General features: G+C 46.5%; 2 protein-coding genes and 1 long non-coding RNA gene across 5 annotated transcripts in view; 1 reads left to right on the top strand and 2 right to left on the bottom strand.

Moving 5' to 3' along the window:
• Positions 1-26056, bottom strand: part of LOC144124691 (uncharacterized) — a 202869-nt gene that overhangs the window by 38848 nt on the left and 137965 nt on the right. The window lies entirely within an intron of this gene.
• Positions 176-5744, bottom strand: LOC144123110 (uncharacterized). Its single transcript, XR_013313007.1, has 4 exons — positions 3870-5744; positions 3568-3701; positions 2743-2850; positions 176-2589 (listed from the first exon to the last, which is right to left on the bottom strand). It is a non-coding gene; the product is annotated as an uncharacterized LOC144123110 (long non-coding RNA).
• Positions 20771-22165, top strand: LOC144126353 (uncharacterized). The gene has a single exon (XM_077660417.1). It carries the CDS (start codon positions 20972-20974, stop codon positions 22163-22165), a length of 1194 nt encoding a protein of 397 aa, XP_077516543.1. The 5' UTR covers positions 20771-20971.

Raw genomic sequence — 26056 nt, 5'->3', positions numbered from 1 at the left:
TTTTGTAACCAGTGATACTAATTGTACTCATGTTTTCAGAAATAAAAGTTTACTTTTTGCAGCTCTATTGGGTACGCTATATCATTTCACCATACTTAAGACCAAATATAAAGCCTTTCTTCCAGATTTATAAATGTGTTATGTCAAAGAAACAATGCTCCTGACACAAAATGAGTAAAATACACATAAGGAATGTATTTAATGCAGTTATCTGCAAAAATTAAAAACAGTAGGCAACAAATACCACAACCAAAAATGTGAACATAAAATATCACACAAGGGTAGTAGTGCCACTGCAAAAACATCCCATCAGGTATCATTGCAAAAAAATCTCATTGGCATGGCACAAGTCAAAGAGAACACTCAGAAAAAAACATATTCAAGCACTACAGAGCTTAGCATTGCCACAGTGACACAGTGCATTTGTTCATTTTCTTTGCACACAGTTGACAGTGCACTAACTGGTTGTGCCAAAGGTACAAAGAGGTGCCAGTGCATGACACAAATGCGTGAAATGCATCAATTAGTAATACACATAAGGAATCTAAGAAATACAATTATTTGGAAATAATTAAAACCAGCAATAGAACAACAAAACAGCAGTCAGAAAAATAATTTACTAGCACTGCAGAGCTTAGCATTGCAATAGTGGCACAGTGCATTCGTTCATTATTGTTGCACACACAACAATGCACTTGCTGGTTGTGCCAAAGGTACAAAGATGAGGTGCCAGTGCATGATACAAATACGTGAAATGCATAAATGAGTAAAACACATAAGGAATGTAAGTAATGCATTTATTTGCAAATAATTAAAAATAGCAGTAGAATAACAAATACAACTAATATGTGAACACAAGAAAATCTTTTTCACTATCCACTGGCCTTTTCAAAGTGGTTAGGCTAGTACACAAGTCATTTGAATTCTTGTATTTAAGCACAATGCATAAGCTTTCGAAAAAGATTGCCAGGTTCAAAGTCGATACGACAGTGAAGGTCTGCTCATTTGTTATTGATTCAAGGCTGAGCCACCGACTTTGAAACAATGAGGAACTGCTTAAGATCTTCGACACTAAGGTAAGAAAGGCAAAAGCCTGGAGCCTTTCGAAGGAGGCTGGATTTATTAAAGCACTGAGCCAGAAAATACCATAAAATATAAAGCAAGCGCAAAGCATTCAAATATTGTGCCAGTAGACAAAGCAAAGGGAACAACTTATCAGCATGAAACCAGTGATTCCCTTCCCAACTATACCAGGTAAGCAGACATGCTATTAGCGATATAGTAATGATGCCTGCAACACATATCAAAACTTACAGAGAAGTAAAACTGAATTCAGGTCTTAAGTGTGAACTAAGTGTGCCCATCATGTCGCTTGCACAGCTTGAGAGTGGGGAGGATTAAGGAGCAAACACAAGTTACTAACACTCCACTTGAGATGAAGAGAAAATGGGCATGGGCAGCAAGGCACTGATTAGTAAAGGGGCTAGCTTATGGTCTCTAAGGGTAACAGGCTGGACTCCAAGAGAACGTAAACATAGCAGGTGCAACATATCCGGGTTGGGATATGATATCAGGAAGCTTGTGGGGTTAAGGCAGCCGCAGCTGGCATAAGTGGAGGGATACGGGAGAGGCCTTCATCCTGCAGTTGGCATATTGGACCGATGATGATAGTTGCGGTGAACAAACCAGCCTTATTGATGATTGGTGGCTGCATATTAACAAGAGCAGCACACACAGAAACTACTTTGTTCATGTGTGGCATCAACTTGAGAGGAATTTCGTTGCTCAGAATGCGGTAGATTTTTAGTCTCTGAATAAACCTCTGAACATGAATGCGAACGGATGCGATTTCATGTTTTTCCATAACTTCCTGAGACAGTTGACCACCTCCTACATTAAAAGGAGGCATAAGACCGCACCTTTCCCCTCAACAGTAGTTCTTATGCTAGGAAACCCTTTGTCACTAAGGACTAAATCACCTGGCTTCAGGAGTTCCAAGAACCCAGAATCTTGAGTTATAAAAGAACCCGTCCGACGCCCACCATACACATTAGACACAAATGCGATCATTCCATTTGGTATGATCCCAACAAGAAATTTTATAGTGTAGCCGCTCTTGTAGTTTAAATACATCATATACTGACATTCAGGATTAGATGGTGTTTCAGTTCGGAGTTCCGTGCAGTCAATTATGAATGTACAAATAGGGTAGTCTTCCTTGAATGGCGGTGGCATAGACAGGCTAATCAACTCTCGTGGAGGTGCAAAAATCCACTTTTGCAAGGCCACACTAAGAATGTCTAAAGTCTTCACAAACACATTTGATGCTGTCGTTGCTGTTACATTAAACATGACTGCCAGTGCGGCATAGGCAATCCCGAGCCGAAGCTTTGTAAGAAACATGCACAGTTTGTCCTCAGCTGCCATATCACTTCTTCTGTACCTAGAACGGGGCATCAAGTTTAGTAGGAGGCAGAAAACTGGCAGTGTGACTCCACACAGGTCTCGCAGTGCTTCTTTGTTGTCTTCAAGAGAAGAAAATCCAGAAAACCCACAGCTTCTCTTCCACAATCCATCTGTCAGGGTCACCTTCAAGGATGAAAATGAGTATTTAAAAACCAAGCTGAAAAGACACCTACTTAAATGGAACATTTTAAAGGTAAGTAATTAATAAAAATAACTAATGCACTGCATTAGAACAGAGGTCTCTAGAACTGAACTACAAATGAAGATTAGCCAAACCTGGTCGGTCAGTTCTGTGTGAGACACCTGGGTGGATGCTTCACTCCCATTGGTCACACACAGAAGCAGGGTCAGCCTTCCTGAAGAAGAGGGTGCTGTTTGGCAGTCCTAAAAGAATAAATTTTTAGGTGTATATTCTTCAAGCACAATTATGTCGATGCTTCCCTGTACGATTCTAACCCCAGACAAAGTGCCACATCGCAAGGGCTTTTTAATCTACGGTGAACATCTCACAGACTGCAGTAGTTACAATTTCTTTATGAACACAAAAACTTACAAATTAGGTAAATATAAATTTCCACAAATCGCAGCTTTCCCCTTCCCCTAAGGCACACATTTTCCTTACAAGCAGTTGCAACACATTGGATTGCATTGTATTTGGACAATGGTAGGTGCATGTGCTTTAAAACAGTTTTGAAATTACTTCATTTCAAAGCAGCACGGCTGTCATGGTACATGTGAATACCTGGTAATGAGTCGCAAGGCTTATTCCTGTTATGGTAGCATATTACCTGCACTACCTTTATTTCGTTTATTCCTAAACACCAAACACAACATATCATTTATATATGCAAACAAACATTTAGAGCCACACTACAGCCAAGTGAGCAGCAGAGGCTGCTGCCCCAGCCCCATTCATCACACAAGTAGAAAGAATTTTCACGTTCAGCAGGTTTTGTCTAGTAACTCAAGAACAAAACGTGCTTGAATGTCATTATCTTTGTTATAGCTTCTAGAACTCAAGGTGATGGTGAAAATGCCCTACAATGTTGCAAAGGTGCTCTCTGGATACACTGAAGTGTCTGCAATTAAAGATGTACTTACAACATCAGCATGTGTTGGGAGGGGAGCTTCAGCTGCAGTGCTGTTCATACATGCAAACTGCCACTTTCTGCTGCTGCCGTGATACATCATCTTCCTCAGGTGACGATGCTGCTTGTTTAAAACGCTTCAGCTACCTGTGTTGTATGAACAAAAAAACTATGACTGCCATCCTCTGAAAGCTGAATGAATACATGCTTTGCACAATATCTTGATAGGATACCTATGCATCTTACCACTCTTTATGAATTGTCTGTGCCACTCGTACATTCAGGTATACATACTTCTAAGGCATTTTTACATACCTTTTTGCCCTCTCTTGGTTTGGCATTCTTTTCCTGTAGACTGAAGGGAAGATGCTGGGCACATACGAAAGATGGCGACTGATATCACTCTTACAGTTGCCCACGAAGTGGTCGCTGCAAATTCTTGATGAAGCATTTGGCTGCCATGTGGTGCCGTCGGGACTGCATAAAGAACAGTATGTAGTGTAGTGAGACACTAGGCATAAGCCAAAAAAATCATAAAGAAATTTGTTAAAGCTGTATTCAATGCTTTACTGCATTTTCTAATGTAACAGCACAATGTAGTAATATTTATTACTGAAAAAAAATCACAGTGCGAAAAAACTCTTCAATCCCAAAACAAAGACGCTGAGCCTCCACATTAAATGTCATTGATCAATGTGCCTGTCAGGAGCTGTAGCCCATAAGTGAGCATATTAATATATAGCTCAAAAGCAGCGTGCCATGATAACACTAAACAAAAAGTAGCCTTGGCAAAAGCTGTTCAGGAGATTAATAACGGATAGTTGTTCTACCTATCCTTAAAAAGCGGCCACCCTACCACGGCCCTCCCTCATAAATCAGTTGACGACAATGAATTCGCTTATCACGACACACTTACCGGGCGAAGCCAACAATCCAGTGTTTTCATGACCTGTCACTAACTACAGCCGAAATGAAAACTGTCAAATATCCTAGTGCCATTTCGAAAAGCACCGCGAAAAACACGAGAAGCGATACAAGCGTCTCTTTTCGTTCGGTGTTTCATCCTGTCGCGCTGCTAATCTAGATTGGATCAAAAACCCACTAAACTTCCTAGTCTGCAAATTATGCGGAACTGTCATACTTATTACAATCTACCTGCTAAAAACGCGCTGCTTTCAAGTGCGCGATAAACATAAGAGCCCATCCACACATTCAACTGCCGTGCGCATCGGTAGCGGGTTAAGCCAGTCTTTGCGCTAGTTAGCCTCAAAGGTATGACTGGGATCACTAGTATTGCTGTGCGATACGAATTAAGCTCATACTACCGCAAAGGAAACACTTACTTGATTCTGCGGACTGCTGAGATCCACGCTTGGCACCTCTCTTTCTCGTACCACTTACCAGGGAAGCGGTAAAATCTCACCGGCGGTTCCCGGTTCTTCGTGTTGTGCAGACTGTTATGGCACTCCACAACACAACAGTAATGGCTTCGAGGTTTCCGTGAACACGAAGAAGCTGATGCCATTGCAAAAACTGCAATAATATCACGCGAGATGAGCGTTTGGCACTGTTAAACGCGCTGCTGCGCTTGGTTTTCCTAGGCGCGGCACTCCCTACAACTTCGCCTCGTGCCGAAGCGGCGCTGCTGTCGCGCCGTCAAACTTGAGCTTGGGAGCCCTATTGTTGGGCAGCGGGAAGTCATTTTGAAGAATGCCCAGCACTTCGGTGTCAACGTCAAGCAAGCGAAGACTGCTGCACATGGTTTCGCGAGGTGACTTCAGCCGGCGTGAACGTGGACGGCAAAGTGCTACGGGAGAAGGCTGACCACATTGCACTTTCTCTTGGCATCGAAAATTTTCAAGCGTCCGAAGGGTGGCTCCATCGCTTTAAAGAAAGGCACGGGCTTGTTTACAAAACCGTTTGCGGGGAGGGTAAGAAAGTGGACGAGACGGCGGTTGGCGACTGGATCGACTCACTGCCGGTGCTGACCTCGGGGTACGCGCCGCGCGACATTTTCAATGCCGATGAGGCAGGCATCTTTTTCAACCTGCAAACGAGCAAGAGTTTGTGTGTGAAGGGCCAGGCTTGTCAAGGCGGCCAGAAAAGTAAGGAAAGTGTCTGTATTTTTCTGTTGCAACGCCGATGGTTCCGAAAAAATGACCCTGACCGTCATCGGCAAGGCTAAGCGACCGAGATGCTTTCGATTAGCTGGACGTTTGCCTTGCTTGTACAAGGCTAATAAAAAAGCCTGGATGACTGCAGATTTTTTTTCGAGTTTCTTATCGGCTTAAATCGGAAAATGTCATCGAAGAACAGAAAAATTTTGCTTTTCGTCGATCAGTGCTCTGTCCACCGTAAGCAAGTGACCTTAAACAGTGTCACAGTTATGTTCTTGCCTGCGAACACGACTACCCACCTGCAGCCGTTGGATGCCGGAATAATTCGGAACGTAAAATATCACTTCAAGGGCCTTTTAGTGAGGCGATTACTCGCAAAGATTGATCGCAAAGATGACAATTTGCAGATTAGTCTGCTGGACGCAGTTCATTTTCTGGCGATGTCTTTGGACAGTGTGACTACGCAAACAATCGCGAACTGCTTCCGCAAGTGTGGATTCACGACTGCACCGGTAGCAACTCGGATTGCCGAAGAGACCAGCGACGATTTTTCTATTGAAGGTTGGGAGACACTCGACGTTCAAGCTTCTGCGTTTGTCTTTGTCACTGCGGATGACAACGTTGCAACTTGCGGCTTGCGAACCATTGAGGATTTAATTTGGAACAATCTTCATCAGACAGCGATGAAGAGGCTGAACTGCTACCATCGATGGCAGAAACCCTCAACGCCCTTGACGTCCTGCGCCGCACCGTCAGCTCCGCCAGCGTGAGCGACGAAACTGCGGCACGGTTTTATTCTTTTCAGGCTGGGCTGAATGGCGAAATCGAGCCCAAGAAAGTGCAAACAAGCATTACTGACTTTTTCGGCCGAAAGTAATTGAGCTAATAAACTTCGCTTGATTTCCGTGTTAAACCTGGCTTGCTTTGGATCATACAAATTCGGGATGATACGAATATTTTTCGGGGTCCCGCGGAATTCGTATCATCGAGATTCTACTGTACCAGGGCAGTGTTTTTCGTGCACTATTCTTTTTCCTTTTCCTGTGTTTGTCTGTTTGTTTTTCAGATTGTTTCAACCATTCTTCACCTGCCTTTTCGCCACCTTCGTCTCTATGTTTACATCTTCACTCTCATTGCCTTCTTTTACTTTGTCTCCCTGTGTTTTTTGGGCACCATCATACTGTATTAAAGCCTTACTATTTCATCAATAAATCAGCTCACGTGGGGACTTTTTCACCCCTCTGTGCTCGCTGTGCCCTTAGGACTCCGTTTTTAGTTACCGTGCCCACCATTTTATTTTTCCAATTGGCTTTTTCTACCAAATTAAGTTTTTGCCGAATGGGCCCTGTTCATTTTTTCTTTGATTGGTTTAAGCCTGGTGATGCTTTGCAGGACAGGCTACTTCTCATTCCACTTTATTTTTACCATTGCTTTCCTCCATTTAACCGGGAATGGGACTTTGATTGGGGCGGTATTACGGATCGCTCTCAAAAACAAGTCTAAATTTTCAGATCGTGACGTCAAAATGACGACACCACGAGATGCCGACCGCGGAATCAGCCAATGAGGAGCAAGGTTGTGGTGGCTATTAGCAGGGCTCCGCGCCGGAACCATTTATTCGCACGACAAGGGACCGTAGACTAATGTTTTGCTGTAAGGACGCAGTGAATAAAACGAGTAATGTTTCATTTTGCTAAGAAACTGTATTTCAAACTTAACAACACCAAGCTAAACAAGCAGCGTTTTCAGTTTTGCAATTAAGTTTGCTGTTCAGTCACTATTGTTGCCGTGAAGGTGTGCTGTCAGCGGTAAAGCGTGAACATGTCAGTCTAAAAATAAATAGAAATGCAATGAAGAAAACAAATAATGTTTTATTTTGGCATAACACTGTGTTGTAAAGTTAATAACATAAATGAAAATTAAACACCTGGACTCCATGTACGCGAAAACTCACGCGAACGCGAAGGCGACGGCTGGCATTCGCTCCGTCGCCCACTGGCCAAGCTTCATGCACGAAACAGACACGAACGCGAAATGGCGATGACGATCAGTGTTGCTGGCATAATACACCGCAAAGCTGTTTGCGCCTATAACAAGAGTCACATTATGTGCAAGGTTTAAAATATTGCACATGAAATTCAAAATAAAATGTGTTTACAGCTTTGTGCATTGAGTATAGACTGTTTAACTGAACACTCACGTAACTTTTTGGCACTTGGTTGTGGAGTTTGTTTTTGGCTGTTTTCCCCACGCGTTTTTCCCCGATCGAAATGGAGTGGCAGCAGAAAGTAGCAGCTCTACGTTTGCGCCTAATTCCGAAAAGAAAGAAGGCCCTTACACGCAAGTACTGGGTGCGACCAGTCTGGGAGTGGCACGCTGAGGAAAGCGAATTCTTTACAGCAGTAAGTTGTTCCTGGCAAAGAAATCAAAGCAGCGCAACTGCATATGGTTCAATGCATTCTTGCAGATGAAGGTGATGCAAGACGGGGACGCATCGCTGTTCCACAAGTTTTACCGCATGTCCCCGGAGACATTTAACTTCCTCCACTCAACGGTTGCAAGTCGCCTAACAAAAGAGTGGCTGTGCAGAGAGCCCATATCGTCTGGCGAGCGCCTTGCCCTGACGCTGCGGTAAGGACGTACCGTTTCTGAAGGGACGCTGTGCGATGAGCGGCTCTGAGCAGACGACGCTTGTTTGGGGGCATTGTACAGGAGATTGCTTGCCTGTAATAATTCACAGAGTAGCACAGCGCGCGTGCATGTGCATGCATTTTGGAACTTGATGAAATTCTTGTTATTGTCTATATTTTCAGGTACCTGTCATCAGGAATGCTGATTAAAGATGCCGCAATGGCGTTCAGGGTGGGGATCGAAACAGCCAGACGGGCAATCCATCTGACATGCAGAGTGCTCTGGGAGGTGCTTGCTCCAATTTACATGGTGTGTCAATTAATTTTGCCCTCTAGTACAGTACAGCTACGATATAGGCATTTCAGTTTTCATTAACCACTAGTCCTCCGTATTGCAGGCTCCAACAGAGAACGAGTGAAGGGAAATTGCTGCGGACTTCTGGAGTCTGTGGCAATTTCCGAACTGCCTGGGAGCCGTTGATGGGAAGCACGTTGAAATCAAATGCCCCAAGAATGCTGGAAGCCTTTATTTCAACTACAAGGTATGAAAGCAAAGCATTTGTATGTTGTGATGTAAAAAAGGGAGTAATCCATTTGTTGCACTGCTGTAAAGGCCCAAAGAGCATTGTGGAAAGGGTCACATCAGACTGTGAAACAGTCACACTGAGCTGGTGTTTTGTGTGGCGTGATTGCAAGTGTGTATTCTGAGGAGGCAAAGCCTTTTTTTTTGTGAAAACTACTGCATTGAAATAATAATTGTAACGCACTGCAAGAAACAAAGTTCATGACACTCCAGCAGTAAACTCAGTACAAGGGGAGGGTCAACTGCTGTGGGTGTAGAGCGAGCATCAGGACGTGGTAGAGGGTGGGATGACATGCCAGGTCACCGCACTTGCTACTGCTCACTCTGGTGACACCTGTGGACCCCACCCTTCAGTGTTTGTATTCGCACTTATTCGCAGGGTACCCATTCCATTGTTCTGCTGGCCGTGGTGGACAGCAGGTATCTTTTTCGGCTGGTGTACTCAGTGATGGGGGCATCTTTAAGATTCCCCCATTGGCCAACGTCTGCATGAGGGCAAGCTCAATCTGCCTCGCGCAGCTCGATTACCAAAGTCGGAGAAGGTGTGCCCTCATGTTTTCATTGGCGATGAGGCCTTCCAGTTGCGCCCAGATTTCATGCGGCCACTGCCAGGGAGCCGTACAGATGCCAAAGAGGTGGTGTTCAACTACCGCCTCAGCCGAGCACGGTATGTATCACTCAAGTGAGAACCTAACAGTAAATTTAGCTGTGTTTTTGGCCTCACTCAGTCGCCAGTTAGCATCATAGACTTGCAGGCGTGCGATATTTTATAAGTGCTAAAATCAGCCTATTGAGTAACAAAAAGGGGTGTTTGGTGTGAAAAAAGTGAGACGCATATTAGCTTTGCAAGCAAAATTGTGATTGTTTCTTTTACAGAAGATGTGTCGAAAATGCATTTGGCATCTTGGTGTCTCAGTGGCGCATCTTCGAGAGAAAGATCAACCTCGAGCCCATAAATGTGGACAGTGTAGTAAAGGCAACATGTGTGCTCCATAATTTTCTTTGTATGGAGAGCAGTTCCACTATCTACTACTGCCCTCCTGGCTACGCAGACTGCACCGACACGTTCGGAAATGTTCACGAGGGCTCCTGGCGGGAGGCTGCGTCTACCTCTGCAATGTTCCAGTTGCAGAGGACAAGGGCACGCAACTGTGCACAGGGTGCCACTGCTGTGCGCAACACATTTTTGGAGTTTTTTAGTGCTGAAGGCCAAGTGCCCTGGCAGTAGAGCCTGCCTGGTGTCAGCAAGCCGTAAGGCTTGGGCAGTGGCTCAGCCATGTGTGTGTCGAGTGCAGACTACTAATTGTAGTTGCATGTTTCCTTCTCATCCATTCTATTAGATGACAGTCTATCATCATCTTGCATTAGCTTTATGGTTTTATGAGGGTTTAACGTCCCAAAGCGACTCGGGCTATGAGGGACGCCGTAGTGAAGGCCTCCGGAATAATTTCGACCACCTGGGGTTCTTTAACGTGCACTGACATCACACAGCACACGGGCACCTTGTGCATTTGCCCCCATTGAAATGCGGCCGCTGCGGTCGGGTTCGAACCCGGATACTCCGGCTTAGTAGATGAGTGCCTTAACCACTAAGCCACTGCGAAGGGTACCATTAATGATTTCATTGTTTGATCTGCCATAATTTGGTATTTTTCTAGAAGGTGGTCTGCTTTTCATTGATAATGAAAAAGTGGTGTGATAGAAAAAGAATAGTGATAGAAAAAAAAAGCCATACGCTGCTTAAACAATGTATCATATTTACATCCCTCAGCCGAGCTATTTAGTCAGCGTCATATAATCAATATTCACTCCCTTTATAATTACCGTCTCCTCCACCAGTTTCATTTTGGTAATGCAAAGTATAAAGAATTCTTATTGACACTTGCAATGTTATGCTGCAATATTTTTAAAACGCGTGCCTGAAAAATGGGAAATTGCACACCGCCAAACAAATTACCTTCTACAGTCATTAAGCTATACATGCCAGTGTTACTCAATAAGCTCAATGTACCCAGTTCTTTTAATCCTGTAATAACCCGCAAAGTTTTGCATTCAATATTTCTAGAATGACTTGCGCTTTCGTGCTATAAACATAATAATCTTAGCTTAATGTCTAACTTGAATGCAATGATCGGGTTTGTTGTAATCTCGTGTGCATATATACGCTAGTCGTTGTATAATGGCTTCATGTCTTTTTTTACTCTTACTTCTGCTCTTATTTTTGTAAATTTATGACAAAATGTGTCTTTTTCAAAACAGCAGAACATGTATAACTTTTTTTTGTACTGCTGTCACTGTTGCCTGCCGCCGGCTATCAGGCCTCGTCAAGCTGCCCCCACAGCTTTTTGCCTGTAAGACCGTCAACATAGTGAAATGTTGAAAATGAAGGTATTTTAATTTGAAATTTGAGGAGGTTGTGATCGCTCATGCCGGTTATCAGATTTATACTCGTTACATTATCAGGGGTTGATGTCAACAGGAAGGCCATATCATTGCTCCCTGAAGGTAGTGATCCTGTACTAGGCTAAAAAATTGCCTGGATTGTGCTCATGTACTGGACAGACAAAAGGAAGAAGGTAGTCGCTGAACAAGATGGGTACCAGTACCATGCAGCAATGCACCTCCATTGAGAGAGTTTCAAATTCGGCTAGTTGGTAGTTAACATGGTCAAACATAATGCCAGAGATAAGACAATCAGGGAGCTGTGGAAAGCTTAGCTTGGAATCGGGGAAAAGTGGAGACTTGTGTAAGAGACCCTTCATATTTGCATTCCAAACAAGAAAAGCAAATCTTGGAAAAGTAATATCAAAGGAGTAAAAGTAATATCCGATCTGCTGGGAGAGTTTTTTTTGACGCTTGTTGATACGATAGGAAAGTTGCTGCTTTCAATGTTTTCTTTTATTTATGTTTTGACATGTGACCCTTACATATGTGTGCAAACTGCAGTAAACTTCAGTTGACAGTTTGCGCACCAGTGCTTGTGTCGCCCCTGTTGTCCCCAGTCAGTTCAAAAGCGCAATTATGTTTGACCATCTGCATTCTCTGTATTACATTGTCTTTTTTCCCCAGCGAACTTTGTTGGATATCGATAATTTACAGCCTCAAGTGCGTGTGTGTGTAAATATTGAGAAATTATTTTGTTGCGTTTGAAAACTTTCTTTTATTTTGCATGTGAGCCTCTGCATTCAGATTATGTACCTTTACATCTTATGAATATGTTCTTGTGTATTAAATTTTTGTACCATAAAAGATCTCAACACTTGATTCTTTACATTGCCATGCAAAGGATCCATTATGCCATTGTTTTCCAACCTCTTTAGTAATCAGGGAGTTCGAAAGCAGTAACTTGCTAGATGCCACGACTAGTCAAGCTGCTGCTGCAGCTTTTTGCTTCGCCCCGTATTTCTGATGGAAAGAAATGAATTTGTAAACACACTGTTCTCTTTGTGATTGTAATAGATCACTGTATCCACACACTAAATTTAGAAACTTTAAAGACGCCTTTTATTTCACAAAAATGCGGACATGTACGCATTGAAAATGACCACTGCAACTGCAATGTCTACAGTGGCAAAGCTGACTATAAATAAAAAATGCATAACGGAATGTAACCTTGATTGCACAAAAGTGTAAAAGCTGCTGCATACACAGTTATTGCAGCATCACTGCAGTCAGATATCACTAAGCGCACAATAAAATGAGAAACTTTAAAGACTCCTTTTACTTCACAGCAATGCGGACATGTAAACATTCAAAATGACCCCTGCAATGTCTACAGTGGCAAAGCTGACTGTGAATAAAAATGCATACAGGAACATAACCTTGATTATTGCAGAAAAGTGTAAAAGCTGCAGTATTCAGTTATCACATCACTATAGTGGGGTATGACTAATCATACACTAAAATGAGAAAACTTGTACTTCACAAAAATGCAGACTCCTAAGTAATCATACCAATCAATGCAACTGCAATTACAGAGTTGACTTTAAAATAAGAAATACATACAGGAACGTAACAGTGATTACTGCGCAAAAGCTGCAGTAAACAGAGTTATCACAGCATCACTATAGTCGGGTATTACTAATATACACTAAAATGAGAACGCTTGTACTTCACAAAAATGTAGACTCCTAAGTAATCGGACAAATCGTTGCTACTGCAATTTCAGAGTTGACTTTAAAATAAGAAATAAGTACAGAAACGTAACATTGATTACTGCACAAAAGTGTAAAAGCTGCAGTAATCAGATTTATCACAGCATCACTATAGACTGGTATTACTAATCATACACTAAAATGAGAAAACTTGTACTTCACAAAAATGCAGACTCCTAAGTAATCAAACCAATCATTGCAACTGCAATTACAGACTTGACTTTAAAATAAGAAATACATACAGGAACGTAACAGTGATTACTATGCAAAAGTGCAAAAGCTGCAGTATTCAGTTATCACAGCATCACTATAGTCAGGTATTACTAATCATACACTAAAATGAGAAAACTCAGACACCTTTAATCTCACGAAAAATGCACTCCTGAGTATTGAAAACAATCGCTGCAACTCCAATTTCAGAGTTGACTGTAAAAGAAAATAAAGAAACCATAAAGGAATATAATTTTGATTATTGCACAAAAGTGTAAAAGCTGCAGTATTCACAGTTATCACAGCAACACTATAGTTGGATACAACTCAAGGATAAAGTGGCAAATGCCATTCGGCATCAATGCCTAATGATGCCATTGGCTGGAGGCCTCCTTTCAGCGGCCCTGCTGCTTAGCTTCTGAGTTGTATCTGGCTACAATGTCAAAGATGATGAAATGGGAAACATGAAACAATTAGCATTGCTCAGAAATGCGACTGCTTCATTGCAGAAATATCACAATTGATGCACAAAGCGATGCTGGCTTCACTGTATAATGATGCAGTTGACTATAATGCCTTGTGAAAATGCAGATGTTGATGTCTTGATTATTGCACAAAATTGTGTGTGATAGTACAGTTCAAAACGAGTGACACCAACAGTCACTGAAAGCAAGGAAAGCATAGTGAGTTTGTATACATATACTGTTCTCCATTTCTTCGTATTGTGGTACTGCTTGCTTGGAAATCAGTACTGTAATCTCATTATGCCTGAAAGGTAACTGATTACAAGTCGAATCAAAAACATGAATATGCCAGCAATGGGAACCAAACTCGCGACCGTACACGACATGGAGGTTGTGGGTTCGGATCGCACTGGTGGCAATTGCTTGCCTTTGTTCCAATTTGTAATCCAGCCGCCACGGTGGCTGTGTGGTTATGGCGCTCGGCTGCTGGCCCAAAAGATGCGGGTTCGATCCCGGACACGGCGGTCGAATTTCAATGAAGGCGAAATTCTAGAGGCCCGTGTACTGTGCAATGTCAATGCACTGCACAATGTCAATGCACGTTAAAGAACCCCTGGTGGTCCTTTTAGAGAGCCCTTCACTACGGCGTCTCTCATAGCCTGAGTTGCTTTGGGACGTTAAACCCCCATAAACCAAACCAAACCAATTTGTAATCTGTTATCTTTCAGGCATAACCATATTACAGTAATAATTTCTCAATGAGCAATACCACAATATGAAGAAATGTATATGCATCTAGTTCCCTATGCTTTCCTTGCTTTCGGTGACTGTTAGCTTCCTTCATATGATCTCCCATGCATGATGTATAGCTAGAAGCAATATAAGAGGGAACATGGGAGCATGTGGCCTCCTTGCTTTGCTAAGTACTGCCAGGAACAGAAGTCAAGAATTGTCAGTGTAAGGCGCACGCAAAGTAAGCATGGCCACCTATCCTTCCCGAGCATGACCCTGATGCCACCTGTTGTAGTCTATTGGTGGCTGCAGTTTGCAAAGTATGGAGGCACCATGCTCCTGTGTTCCCCCTCATATTGATTCCAGCAGTTCACAGGATAAATCAAGTAAATTACTTCTCCGGTGTGAATTCGAATACACACTGCAACAACTTCATCTGCATTTCATTCTGCAGCCTCTCTGGCACTTCCCTCATTTCGTCCACTAAGTATGCTCCGAAATGATCGAGGCTGTCCGGTTTTTTTTTAGCATTTCTCCAAGCATATCAATCTATCATACTTCTCTATTCTGCTCCTTTTTTTATGTGAGCCTGTGCTGGGCATTTCAGCCACAAGCTCAACACTGGCACTTGGGGCATTTGGTGTTGGTGCTGCGCTTGTCCCAGGACCTCTTCCGCCATGAGGGTGCGCTGGCAGTGGTATCGCGTGATCATGGCAGCCTGCAAGAAAACAGCTGATTCCATGGCTAGTTCCTTTTTTTGCGTGTCATCTAAAATCAAGGTACTTTGCACATATCAAAAGTGTGCAGAAAAATGTTTGAAGGCAGTGAATGCTACAGGCCTCCGGAGATCAACTTACAAGGAGTGTTGGGCTCGAAAATCGATGACAACATATTGTGGTAAGTGTGTTCTTGGTCGGTGCCTAATATCGATGACAACAATGGCCCAAAGATGCTCTTAGGTTGACGTGTGGGATGTGTGGTTCTGTTTTTTGTTTGCTAAATACAAGACACCGGCAAGTGTGAAATATGGGGCAAAATAAAGTTGTATGGCCGCATAATCGTCTGTTCATTGTGTGTAAGTAAGGAACGAGCAAGGACGAGAAAAAGATTAGGCGCACACTACCAACCGTCCTGCTTGTCCTTGCTGCTTCATAACCTTGTATAAGTTGTTACAATAGAGCACACGTCTATGCTCTGCTGTGTGAACCCAAGTTATATATATCGCACGTCCGTGTGAAGCCAAGCTGTAGATTCCCCATTATCCCCATTTTATTCCCTGACCGATAACAAAAAATCGCCGCCGGAATTGGCATGATAGTGTGTTATCATTCGAAATAGCGCCTGTGAAGTCGAGCAAGTGTGTGTCCAAGGCACAGTACCTACTCATGCTTGGGTTCATGGAGCAGCACCTGGTGCTCGCTCACGCTGCCTCACCCCTTTCCGGGGCTACACGGCGGCTCGAAGGCGCGAGCTGTGGCAGGAACTTACCAACCTGCTCAACTCCGTGGGCCCAGTTGCCAAAACTGTGCCCCTCTGCTGGTGCTACATGTGGCAGGTGTGGTGCACCCGGTGCAAGAGGGAGGAGGTGCAGTTTTTGGCAGAGGGAAGGTGAGCGTGTCAACAACGGTCTGTCGAATGGCCCTTGAATATGCCTCTCCGCATCCTGTTGCAGGGGCACTGGAGGCAGCAGGCTGCCAGGCCATGTTTGTAAGCTGCGGTCTCCAGGCGTTGTGCAAGGCGTCGCAGCTCCAATGTTCTCTTCCTCCAGCCAGGTATGTCGTAAGCTGCGGTGACGTTACTAATAATGAAGGGGGAATGATAGTGGAGGCTAATGAGGGATAATGAATGTCAACCTCGGGGCCATGTACTGTGAGCAATGCACACACAGAATGAACTTCGAGACACTTGTGCATGAACGTGGGGCGATGTGCCTCTTGCCAGCCCCGTGTGTCCTTGGGTGATGTACCCGGAACGAGAGGCCTGCAGCAGGCAGAGGCACACTCTCCAGCTGGTAGGTGAAATTTTAGTCATTTGATATGTACACCTAACAACTTGTCTACATTGTTGACCTCATTATGGTTTTTCTTTGTTAGGAAGGGATGTGAATGCTGAGGTAACAAATGCAACCTTGAGTTATGTACCTTGTACTATCTTGCCCTCTTGGTACTGCTGTTTTTCTTCTCGTGTCTCAGTACCTAGTAACCGTACATTTTGTGCCAATAAATGGTCTGCTGAGACTGTCCACTAAGCAGTGGTGTCTTGTGGAATGACTTCACACAGATGGCACCCCCCCCCCCCCCCCGGATGAAGAACAGATGCAGGAGGGCTGGAGGAGCAGGAAGAGGAGGACCTGGCTTGTCACACAGCCTGTGAGCTGATGTTCCAATATCAGGCTCCACATTATCCATTTCACAAGCTACCTAACATTAATACCATTTGCAGGAGCAGAGTATCAGTATTATTTTACAATACCCACAGAAGTGTCCTTCATATGTGCCACTGGTGCCTTGTGCAAGCTTTTTTCCTCTTACAACGGAAACTGTGGTGTCTGCGATGGTTACACAAATGTGCACACTAAAACAATGCTGTTTTTGTCATACCGCTGATTATGAATGATTTTATGTACTGCTCCTCAGTATGCATGTCAAGAGTCCTCTGAGATATTGCACCAAATAGTCAGGTTATTGTACATCGTGCTCTACTGTATGACAAGTGTACATTCAGTCACTTTCTCCTTTTGACAGCTACACAGGAGCAGCCAGCGGTGATGCCAGGCCATCCCACTCAGCAGCACAGGAGCACACGGGCAAAGGAGGTGCGCCAGCTGCTGGTGGAGACCCAGTGGAGCAATGACCTGCTGAAAGCTCAAAATGTGCAGGATGCAGCATTTCACACACGCCTTTTAGAGGTATGTGCAGACAGCACCGACCACATTTAGTGAAGGAGAAACAGCTGCATGCAACATGTCTTTAATGTGAAATGAGGCCTCCATGTCCGTTAAGTGTGCAAATGAAGCTCCTTTTATGTGCACCACCAGAGCGAGACAGCAGAAGTCTGCAGCCTCACTGCTGCAGTGAAGGACCTCGCTGGTGCCGTGAGAGAAACTGGAGCAGCGATGGCGCAGGCAGCAGAGGCAGCAAGGGCCGATTCGGTGCGCCTCACCGAACAAGTGGTGCCTGCGGTGGCTTTGATTATGCTTATCCTGCAGAACCAGGTACAGCCACCGCAGTAACTTGTTCGGTGCGGCTTTTTTTTCTCTTTTTTACCTGTTTTTTCCCTTTTTTTCCTTCTGCAAGGTGCAGAATATTTTTTTAAGTTTCCTGCCAGGTGCAGAAATTATGCATTTTTTTTTCTTCTGCAAGGCCCAGAACATTTTTTTAATTCCCTGCGAGGTGCAGAGGTTATGCATTTGTTTTTTTCTTCTGCAAGGCCCAGAATATTTTTTTAATTCCCTGCCAAGGTGCAGAGGGTATGCATTTATTTTTTTTTTCTTCTGAAGGGCCCAGAATATATTTTTTTAATTCCCTGCCAGGTGCAGAACAGTGATGCATTTCTTTTTTCCTGTTTTCTGCAGGAAGCAGAATGTGTACATATATGACCTTTTTTCTTCTGCAAGGTGCGGGAAGTGTTTGTACATTTTTTTTTCTCTCTGGGAGGTGCAGAACAGTCATGCATTTCTTTTTTCCTGTTTTCTGCACGATGCAGGAAGTGTACATATGACTGCTTTTGTTCGACTTCTGCAAGGTGCAGGATTCCTGCTAGCTGCAGGAGGCCTATGTATAAATGTTTTTTATTTTGTACTTTTTAACTTCTGTGAAGTGTAGAGGTTGTGCAATATTCGTTGTTCACTTTGGTTTCATGTTTAATTGTGGAAGCATCGCTAGTCCCATTACGAGAAAACTTGGCGGCATGTATGCACACTCGCAGACGGTATACAAAATCCCAGTCATGTCAAGATAAATACGTCGTCATCAAGTGGATGCATGACGCACACAGCAAGCTGAGCACCGCCTTTCCAGACGGTCATATACATGACATTCGCCTTATGCTCCCCCCATCCCCCCACTGGCTATGCTCAACATGGCGCCGCTTTTCCCTGCTGCATTCGGATCAAAATTGCGACCAACCGTTTCTCGTACAGCGTTCCAGGTGGTGTCATACGCACGTGCTTTCACATTCCCGCACATAAGCAGTCTGAAGTGTGAGTGCCAATTTTTTGTGATGTTACCTTGCAACCATTTGCAAGACACGCAAGGTGTGTGATATGTACTATTTACTCTGATTTCGTTTTTCAGATATTACCTTTTTACCTTCTGCAAGACACAAGGTAAGCAATAGCTAGTCAGTGTTTGGTTTTTCATATGTTCATTAATTTTCCTCCTTCGCACATTCAGTTAATTGTGTGCTTTAATGACCCGAAGTGACACACGTGCTTGTAGGGACACTGTTGTAGAGGGCTCCGGATTAATTTACACTGCGGGGTTCTTGAACGTGTCTACACATAGCGCAGCACGCACGCACTGTTTGTCCATCGCAGTGCAACCACCATGGCTGACAGTTAACCTGCTCCAGATCAGTAGCAGAACACTTCAACCACTGAGGCGCCATGATGGGGCTTACCATGCCTTATGCCAAGCTGTACAGCTACCATAGTCCTCCACAAAGTCAGCAATAAAATTCCAATAAGGGCGTCGGGCAAGGAGACACGATCTCGCCAATGCTATTCACTGCATTTTTACCGAGGTATTCCGAGGCCTGAATTGGGAACAGTTGGCGATAAGAGCTAACGGAGAACACCTCAGTAACGTGTGATCCGCTGATGACATTGCCTTGCTGTGTCACTCAGGTGATGATTGAGTTAGACAGGCAGAGCAGAACGGTGGGTCTAAAAATTAACATGCAGCAAGCCAAAGTAATGTTCAACAGTCTAGCAAGAGAACGGCAGTTCACAATTGGCAGCGAGGTGCTGGAAGTGGTAAAGGAATACGTCTACTTAGGGCAGGTAGTGACAGCTGATCCGGATGATGAGAGGGAAATAGCTAGAACGATAAGAATGGGGTGGAGCGCATATGGCCGGTTCTCTCAGATCATGAATAGCAGTTTACCAATATCCCTTGGGCAGGGCATGTAATTGGAAGGCAAGATAACCACTGCTTCTTAAGGGTATTGGAGTGGATTCCACGAGAAAGCAAGCATAGCAGGGGGGCAGCACAAAGTTAGGTGGGCGGATGAGATTAAGAAGTTTGCGGGCACACTGTGGGCGCAGCTGGCAAAGGACAGGGTTAATTAGAGAGACATGAAAGACGCCTTTGCCCTGTAGTGGGTGTAGTCAGGCTGATGATGATGAATGAAAATTTTGTCATGTTACAGTCATTCTGACACTGCAACTTGCAATGTTCATGATGCATCCAGTTGTGCGTCATTCTTGTCGGAACTGGTTATTGACTAATTATAAACAACACCTTCGTAAAGTAATCACAGGGCATTAAATACTTCAGATTAAAGAGCACAAATCTTTAATGTTAGCACTTTCACACAGCCCTGTTCTGTGCAATAAGGCTATTATTTCATTACTGATATCCCAAGTACTCATGGAAATAGAAGTTAAACTCCAGCATGGATATTACATGAAAGCATTTCTTAGAAAAATAAGCTTGACAAACTACTGCACGTGTACAGAGAAAAATCAAGAGCTTCAGTGCACTTCTCAAGGTGTCAGGATTCGTGCAGATAGAATAGTACTTTTACTGTCACTAGTTACGAAATGCCGAAAGGATGAGTGAGAACAATTCAAAACAAAAAGTGAAAGCTGAGAAAACCAATCTCAAACCTTCTCTACTCGTTTCCCTCATTTACTGCTCCATATGTGTCTGCTTTTTGTTAGAAGTTTGTGAGATAGTGTAAGAAAGGGCCATTTATTATACACGTTTCTTCTTTCCGCAAGTGTCGTTCTGTGCAGCGAGCGTGCTTTTGTGCCCACACGTGTGCTTTCTGTACGGGGAGCGTCCTTGGCGCCACCCACCGTTCTGCGAACGGACCGATGGTCGCCCGCTTCGTTACCAATTGATGTGGTCGTTAGGGTCGCGGGCAATGCCCCCGCCACCCGAAGTACGAACTGGAGAGCCGCGCGGCGTCTGCTTTCAAGTGGGCCCGTGCACATGTGTGCGTGAGTGTGTGCGTGTGTGTGTGCTTCCGGTGCGTTGTAAGTGCGCGGTAGCCTGCTCGACGGTGCGGGTGCGCGAGCGGGTGCGAATTCGCGCTATTTTGGCATGTAAATAAGTTTTTGTAAATATATCCTTTTGCATTTCCTTCACATGAGTGCTTAATCGTCTCATTTCTTCAGCACGTATTTGCTAACATTAATTTAATCTTAAGGGTCACATCTAACATTAATCAGAAGTGGGATTGTAACTGCGCGAACCGGACTGGAGACTGCGAATTCCAGAGAGCGAACTGTAGTTAATCACGACCATGAGCGAGACACCTTCAGGAGCGACAGCATTTCAGTGAGCGACTTCCTGAGCGCAATGCAGGAAAAAGACCGTCTGTTGGCCAGTCTGCTGGAAAGGCTCGCTCTACCAGCGTCATCAGGAGCGCCAGGCGTGGCAGCAGCAACAACAACCTATCAGGTGATGCCTGACCTCAGCAAGAACATTTCTGACTTCGATGGCAGCGGCGATGCGGCGTCGGCGAAAGAGTGGCTGGGAAACCTGCAGACCACCGCTACACTGCACCGATGGCCTGAACCATTCAAGTTGGAGACTGCTAAGTGCCACATTGTGGGATCTGCCAAGGACTGGCTGCATTCTCGCAAAGAAGTGAGTATGTCGTGGGAAAATTTTGACTACCACTTCCGCCGCACCTTCTGCGGCCAGACACAAGCGGCAGAACGATGGAGGAAGATGCAGGAGCGAGTACAGCAGCGCAATGAAAGCACAACAGCCTACTTCCATTCAAAGGTGCGTCTTTGTCGACAGGCCAACCTCGATTTTTGTGACACCCGGGAGCAGGTGCTGACCGGTCTCCGCTCAAGGCAGCTCTGTACTATGCTACTTGGACGCACCCACGAGGACAACGACGATCTTCTCCACAATATTATGGAATTTGAGCGTATCGACCGAGAGCGGGAGCAAAGGTTTGGCGGCACGCGTGAGAAGAGGCAATTCACGGCGGCCACCAAAAGGGTTGCAGAAACACCACCTGCGCGGAAGACTACGTACGATCGATTTGGCAAGGACAGGAGACCACCCCTGACCAACGAAAGAGGCCAGTTCAAATGCTACAACTGTGGGCGATTCGGACACATCTCTCGCGATTGTCCAGTAGAAAGGCATGAGATGAAATGCTTACACTGTGGGAAGAGCGGCCACACGCAGCGTCATTGTTCGATGAGCCAAAGCAACGAGACCAACATAGTGACCGACACCGAACGGAAAATCGCCCCTGGAGCGCTACTGAAGCAGGCCATGCTGAACGGGACGACAACCCTCGTCGGCATGATCGACAACGGCAGCTCTGGATGCCTCCTGCGTGCCTCTGTGGCTGCACGTTGCGGTGCGAGGCTAACGAAGGATGCCACGGCCCTCTACGGTTTCGGCAGCCAAGGCACTCCTTCAGCCAGGGCGATCGGCAAGTGCTACACAGACCTCGAGATCGACGGTGTCAAAGGCGAGAACGTTCCTTTTCTTGTAGTGCCAGACGATACTTTGACAGTTGACTAGCTTGTCGGGAGAACGTACACAGAACTACCTTACGTGGCCTACGCCAGGCTGGGTGGTTGTTTGCGCTTCTGGCACAAAAGCGTATGTCCGTTCTCTCACCTGGAGTTGTTGAATGAGCCCAGACTGCGTGTGAAAGCGACTAGAGAGACCGTCATTCACTCTAACTCCATTAATTGGATAATCTTATCAGATTCCGATTTCTCAGGCCATGTTTTGTTCAGTATACTTGGAAGCGAAATTCTTGTCGACATGAGAGAAGGGGAGATTAGTGTGCCGATTTTCACGAGCGGAGACAAAGACTTGCTTGTGAAAAGGGGACGGCGACTCGGGCGCGTCATGGAGGTTGACGTTGTGGAGATACCTGACAGCCAAAACCAACCTGCCCGCGTGAGCGAGAGGGATGCAACTGAGCCCAAGGTTTTCTGCGTTGCGACAGAGCGCAGACCAATCGAGGATCAGCAGCTTGAAGTAGGGCCCTCAGTAACGAAGCAGCAAAAGGCTGAACTTCTTGGCCTTCTAAATGAATATTGCCGCACTTAGTTTAGCCATCACGCTACCGGCTCCCCCGTGTGGTCTGTCTTCGACCTTTGTCGCGCGCCGGACTTCGTCCTCTTCTGCTCGGTGCTAGGCCCTGCCGGCTACGCTCTGCGCTGTGTGCTCACAAGGTACTGTTCTGCCAGGGATTGAACGTCCTACCGGCATCCGTGACATTTTTGGTGCAGCTGCTGGGTACAACCTATGTACGAAGAGGTCCCAGGAACCTCCAGCGCTCAGCCACACCCCGTGGACACGACACCTGTCCACAAGTGAAGCCGCCGCTTGAAAGGCTTAGCTCCCGAGTACAATCCCCTCGCCGCGCCATCCCGCAAGATGACCTCTACAGTGGCCAGCCAGACCTTCCAGCAAACTGTGAGTCCGCCACTGCTGCTTCTTCATTCGCCTCGTACGCCCGCGCCGTTTCATGGTGACAAGTTTGAAGATGTGGAGGACTGGTTGGACGGGTATGACAGGGTCTCTGAATTCAATCTGTGGGACGAGGACCGCAAGCTTCGGAACGTCTACTTTGCCCTCCAGGACGCTGCCAAGACGTGGTTTGAAAACCACGAGTCCGCCATCCACACCTGGCAAGACTTCCGGCGCCAGTTGCTGGATACATTCAGCAGCAACGAGCGGAGGGAGCGTGCTGAATTGGCCCTGCAATCGAGAGCGCAGCAGCCAAACGAGAGCGTGGCGATGTTCGTGGAGGACATGACCCGGCTTTTCAACCGCGCTGATCCTTCGATGTCGGAAGCCAAGAAGGTGCACCATTTGATGCGGGGCGTCAAGGAGCAATTGTTCGCTGGACTCGTGCGCGATCCTCCGGCTACAGTCGCCGATTTTGCAAAGGAGGCGGCAGGCATGGAGCGCGTCCTGCAGCATCGGTTTGCGCACTACGGCCGTTCCTCAAACATCACTGCTGTGGAGTGCCACATGCCGAGGCCCGGGGATGAGAACGCCTCCCTCCGAGAGCTCATCAGGAGCATCGTTCGCGAAGAGCTGCAGAAGCTTCGCCCTGTGGAGCAGCCTCCTAGTGTCACCGCCATCTCGGAGGCTGTCCGTGACGAGATACGCCGCACGGTGCAGCCCACTGCACCGCCGCCACCGCCAGCGCCCTATATGATGATGACATACAGCGAGATGCGAAGTCCTGCGCCACCACCGCCGGCGTTCTACTCTCCTGCCCCTACCGCGCCGTCCCACCGATTCCCGCATACGACAGCGCTGCCAGACGACCGCCCACCCGTCACGAAGGCAAACATGTGGCGAACGCCGAACAACAGGCCCCTGTGCTTCCATTGCAGCGAAGCAGGCCACATCCGTCGTCACTGCCCGTACCGCCGGATTGGCCTGCGCGGCTTTTCGCCCGACGCACCCCTGCCGCGCTATGGTGAACGACCCCGCGAGGTCGATAAGTACCTAGCGGCCAACGTCCCACCTGTACCCACTGCCCAACGTCAGTCCAGGTCACCGTCGCCTCGACGGTTTTCTTCACCAGTTCGCCAGTCCTCATCCGGCAGTTCTCCAGCCCGCGCCGGGAAAACTGAGGACGGCGACCCCCGGAGGTAGGGCCGCCGTCACCGGACATAATGACGAACATCCTCCGCTCACCGACGTTAGCATGCGACCCGCCCTCCGACCCCACGCCGCGACGACCTTTCGACGCCCAGAGACGCCTTCTTCGCTTGACGCCTCAATTGGACAATCTGAACGACCCTTAAGTCCGACGACTTTTCGACGAACGGAGACGCCTCCGCTTGATGCCCCAACCCGACCGCGAGAACGATCCCCTAGTCCCACCTCCCTCACACAGCGTTTTTCTGACGGTGACCAAGCTTCAGCTGAAATCTCGGTCATCGTTGATGGCCGCCGCGTGACTGCTCTCGTAGATACCGGCGCCGATTTCTCCGTCATGAGTCGTGGTCTGACGCTTGTCCTGAGGAAGGTACTGACAACTTGGCCTGGAACACACATCCGGACAGCTGGAGGCCATCTGCTGACAGCGCTTGGCGTCTGCACCGCTAGAATGGAGATTCGTGGTGTCACCTTCACTGCCTGCTTCGCTGTGTTGGCTCATTGCTCGAAGGACCTCATCCTCGGGTTAGATTTTCTTCGGGAACACGGTGCGATAATCAACCTCCGCGAACTTGTCGTGACGTTCTCACCTCATTGTGCCATAGCCGACAGCAGCGAGCCCGACAGGCCTGTTTTTCACGTGTTTGATGACAATGTCACGCTACCACCATGCTCCAGTTTGTTTATTACGGTGGAATGCTCCAACCCACGCACTCCTCACGGGGTTGCGGAAGGTAACCTGTCGTTACTGCTGAGTCAACAGGTCTGCGTTGCGCGGGGTGTTACTTCCCTCCGCGGACTGCGAACGCAGCTTTTTGTTACGAACTTTAGCGCCGAATACCGCCACTTGCCGCAAGCAACCGCCATAGCCTATTTCGATGAAATTAGTGACTCAGTCTCCCACTGCGCCTGCTCCCTCAACGATACCCATGCATCGACGTCTGACACCCCCGTTATGACTGACGTGAACCCCGACCTAACCGCCGATCAGAAACACCGCCTCCACATGATCCTCGACTCTTTTCGTGACTGCTTTGCGACCACTTCTAAAGTTCGACAAACATCGGTCGCTAAACACCGCATTGCAGTGGATGAAGGCGAGAGGCCTATACAACACCACCCCTATCGAGTGTCTGCGAAAGAACGGGAGGTGATTCGGAGGCAGGTTGAGGAAATGCTCTGCGACGAGGTTATCCAGCCGTCAACAAGCCCGTGGGCTTCGCCCGTTGTGCTGGTCGCCAAGAAGGATGGCACTCTCCGATTCTGCGTCGACTATCGTCGCCTCAACAAGATTACTAAAAAGGACGTTTATCCGTTGCCCCGAATTGATGACTCGTTCGATCGCCTGCGTCATGCCCGATACTTTTCTTCTCTTGATCTACGCAGTGGGTACTGGCAGGTCGAAGTCGATGTACGTGACCGTGAAAAGACCGCGTTCATATTCATAACACCTGACGGTTTGTACGAGTTCAAGGTGCTCCCCTTTGGCCTGTGTACCGCTCCTGCCACCTTTCAAAGAATGATGGACACTGTCCTGATTGGCCTCAAATGGCAGTCGTGTCTCGTCTATCTTGATGATGTGGTTATTTTCGCTGCGACCTACGAAGAACATCTCAAACGCTTGAGTGCAGTATTGACGGCCATCCGATCAGCCGGTCTATCTCTAAAACCCGAAAAATGCCACTTCGCGTACCAACGGCTTAAGTTTTTGGGCCATGTTGTGACACCTGAGGGTGTCAGCCCCGACCCCGACAAGACGGCTGCTGTAGCTGCGTTCCC

The sequence above is a fragment of the Amblyomma americanum genome, chromosome 3 (assembly GCF_052857255.1).
Source record: "Amblyomma americanum isolate KBUSLIRL-KWMA chromosome 3, ASM5285725v1, whole genome shotgun sequence".
NCBI classification, from domain to species: Eukaryota; Metazoa; Arthropoda; class Arachnida; order Ixodida; family Ixodidae; genus Amblyomma; species Amblyomma americanum.
This window is presented reverse-complemented; position numbering and strand designations above follow the sequence as displayed.

Coding starts and splice junctions, on each gene's coding strand:
- LOC144126353 (XM_077660417.1), top strand. CDS start 20,972: ATGCAGGAAAAAGACCGTCTGTTGGCCAGTCTGCTGGAAAGGCTCGCT.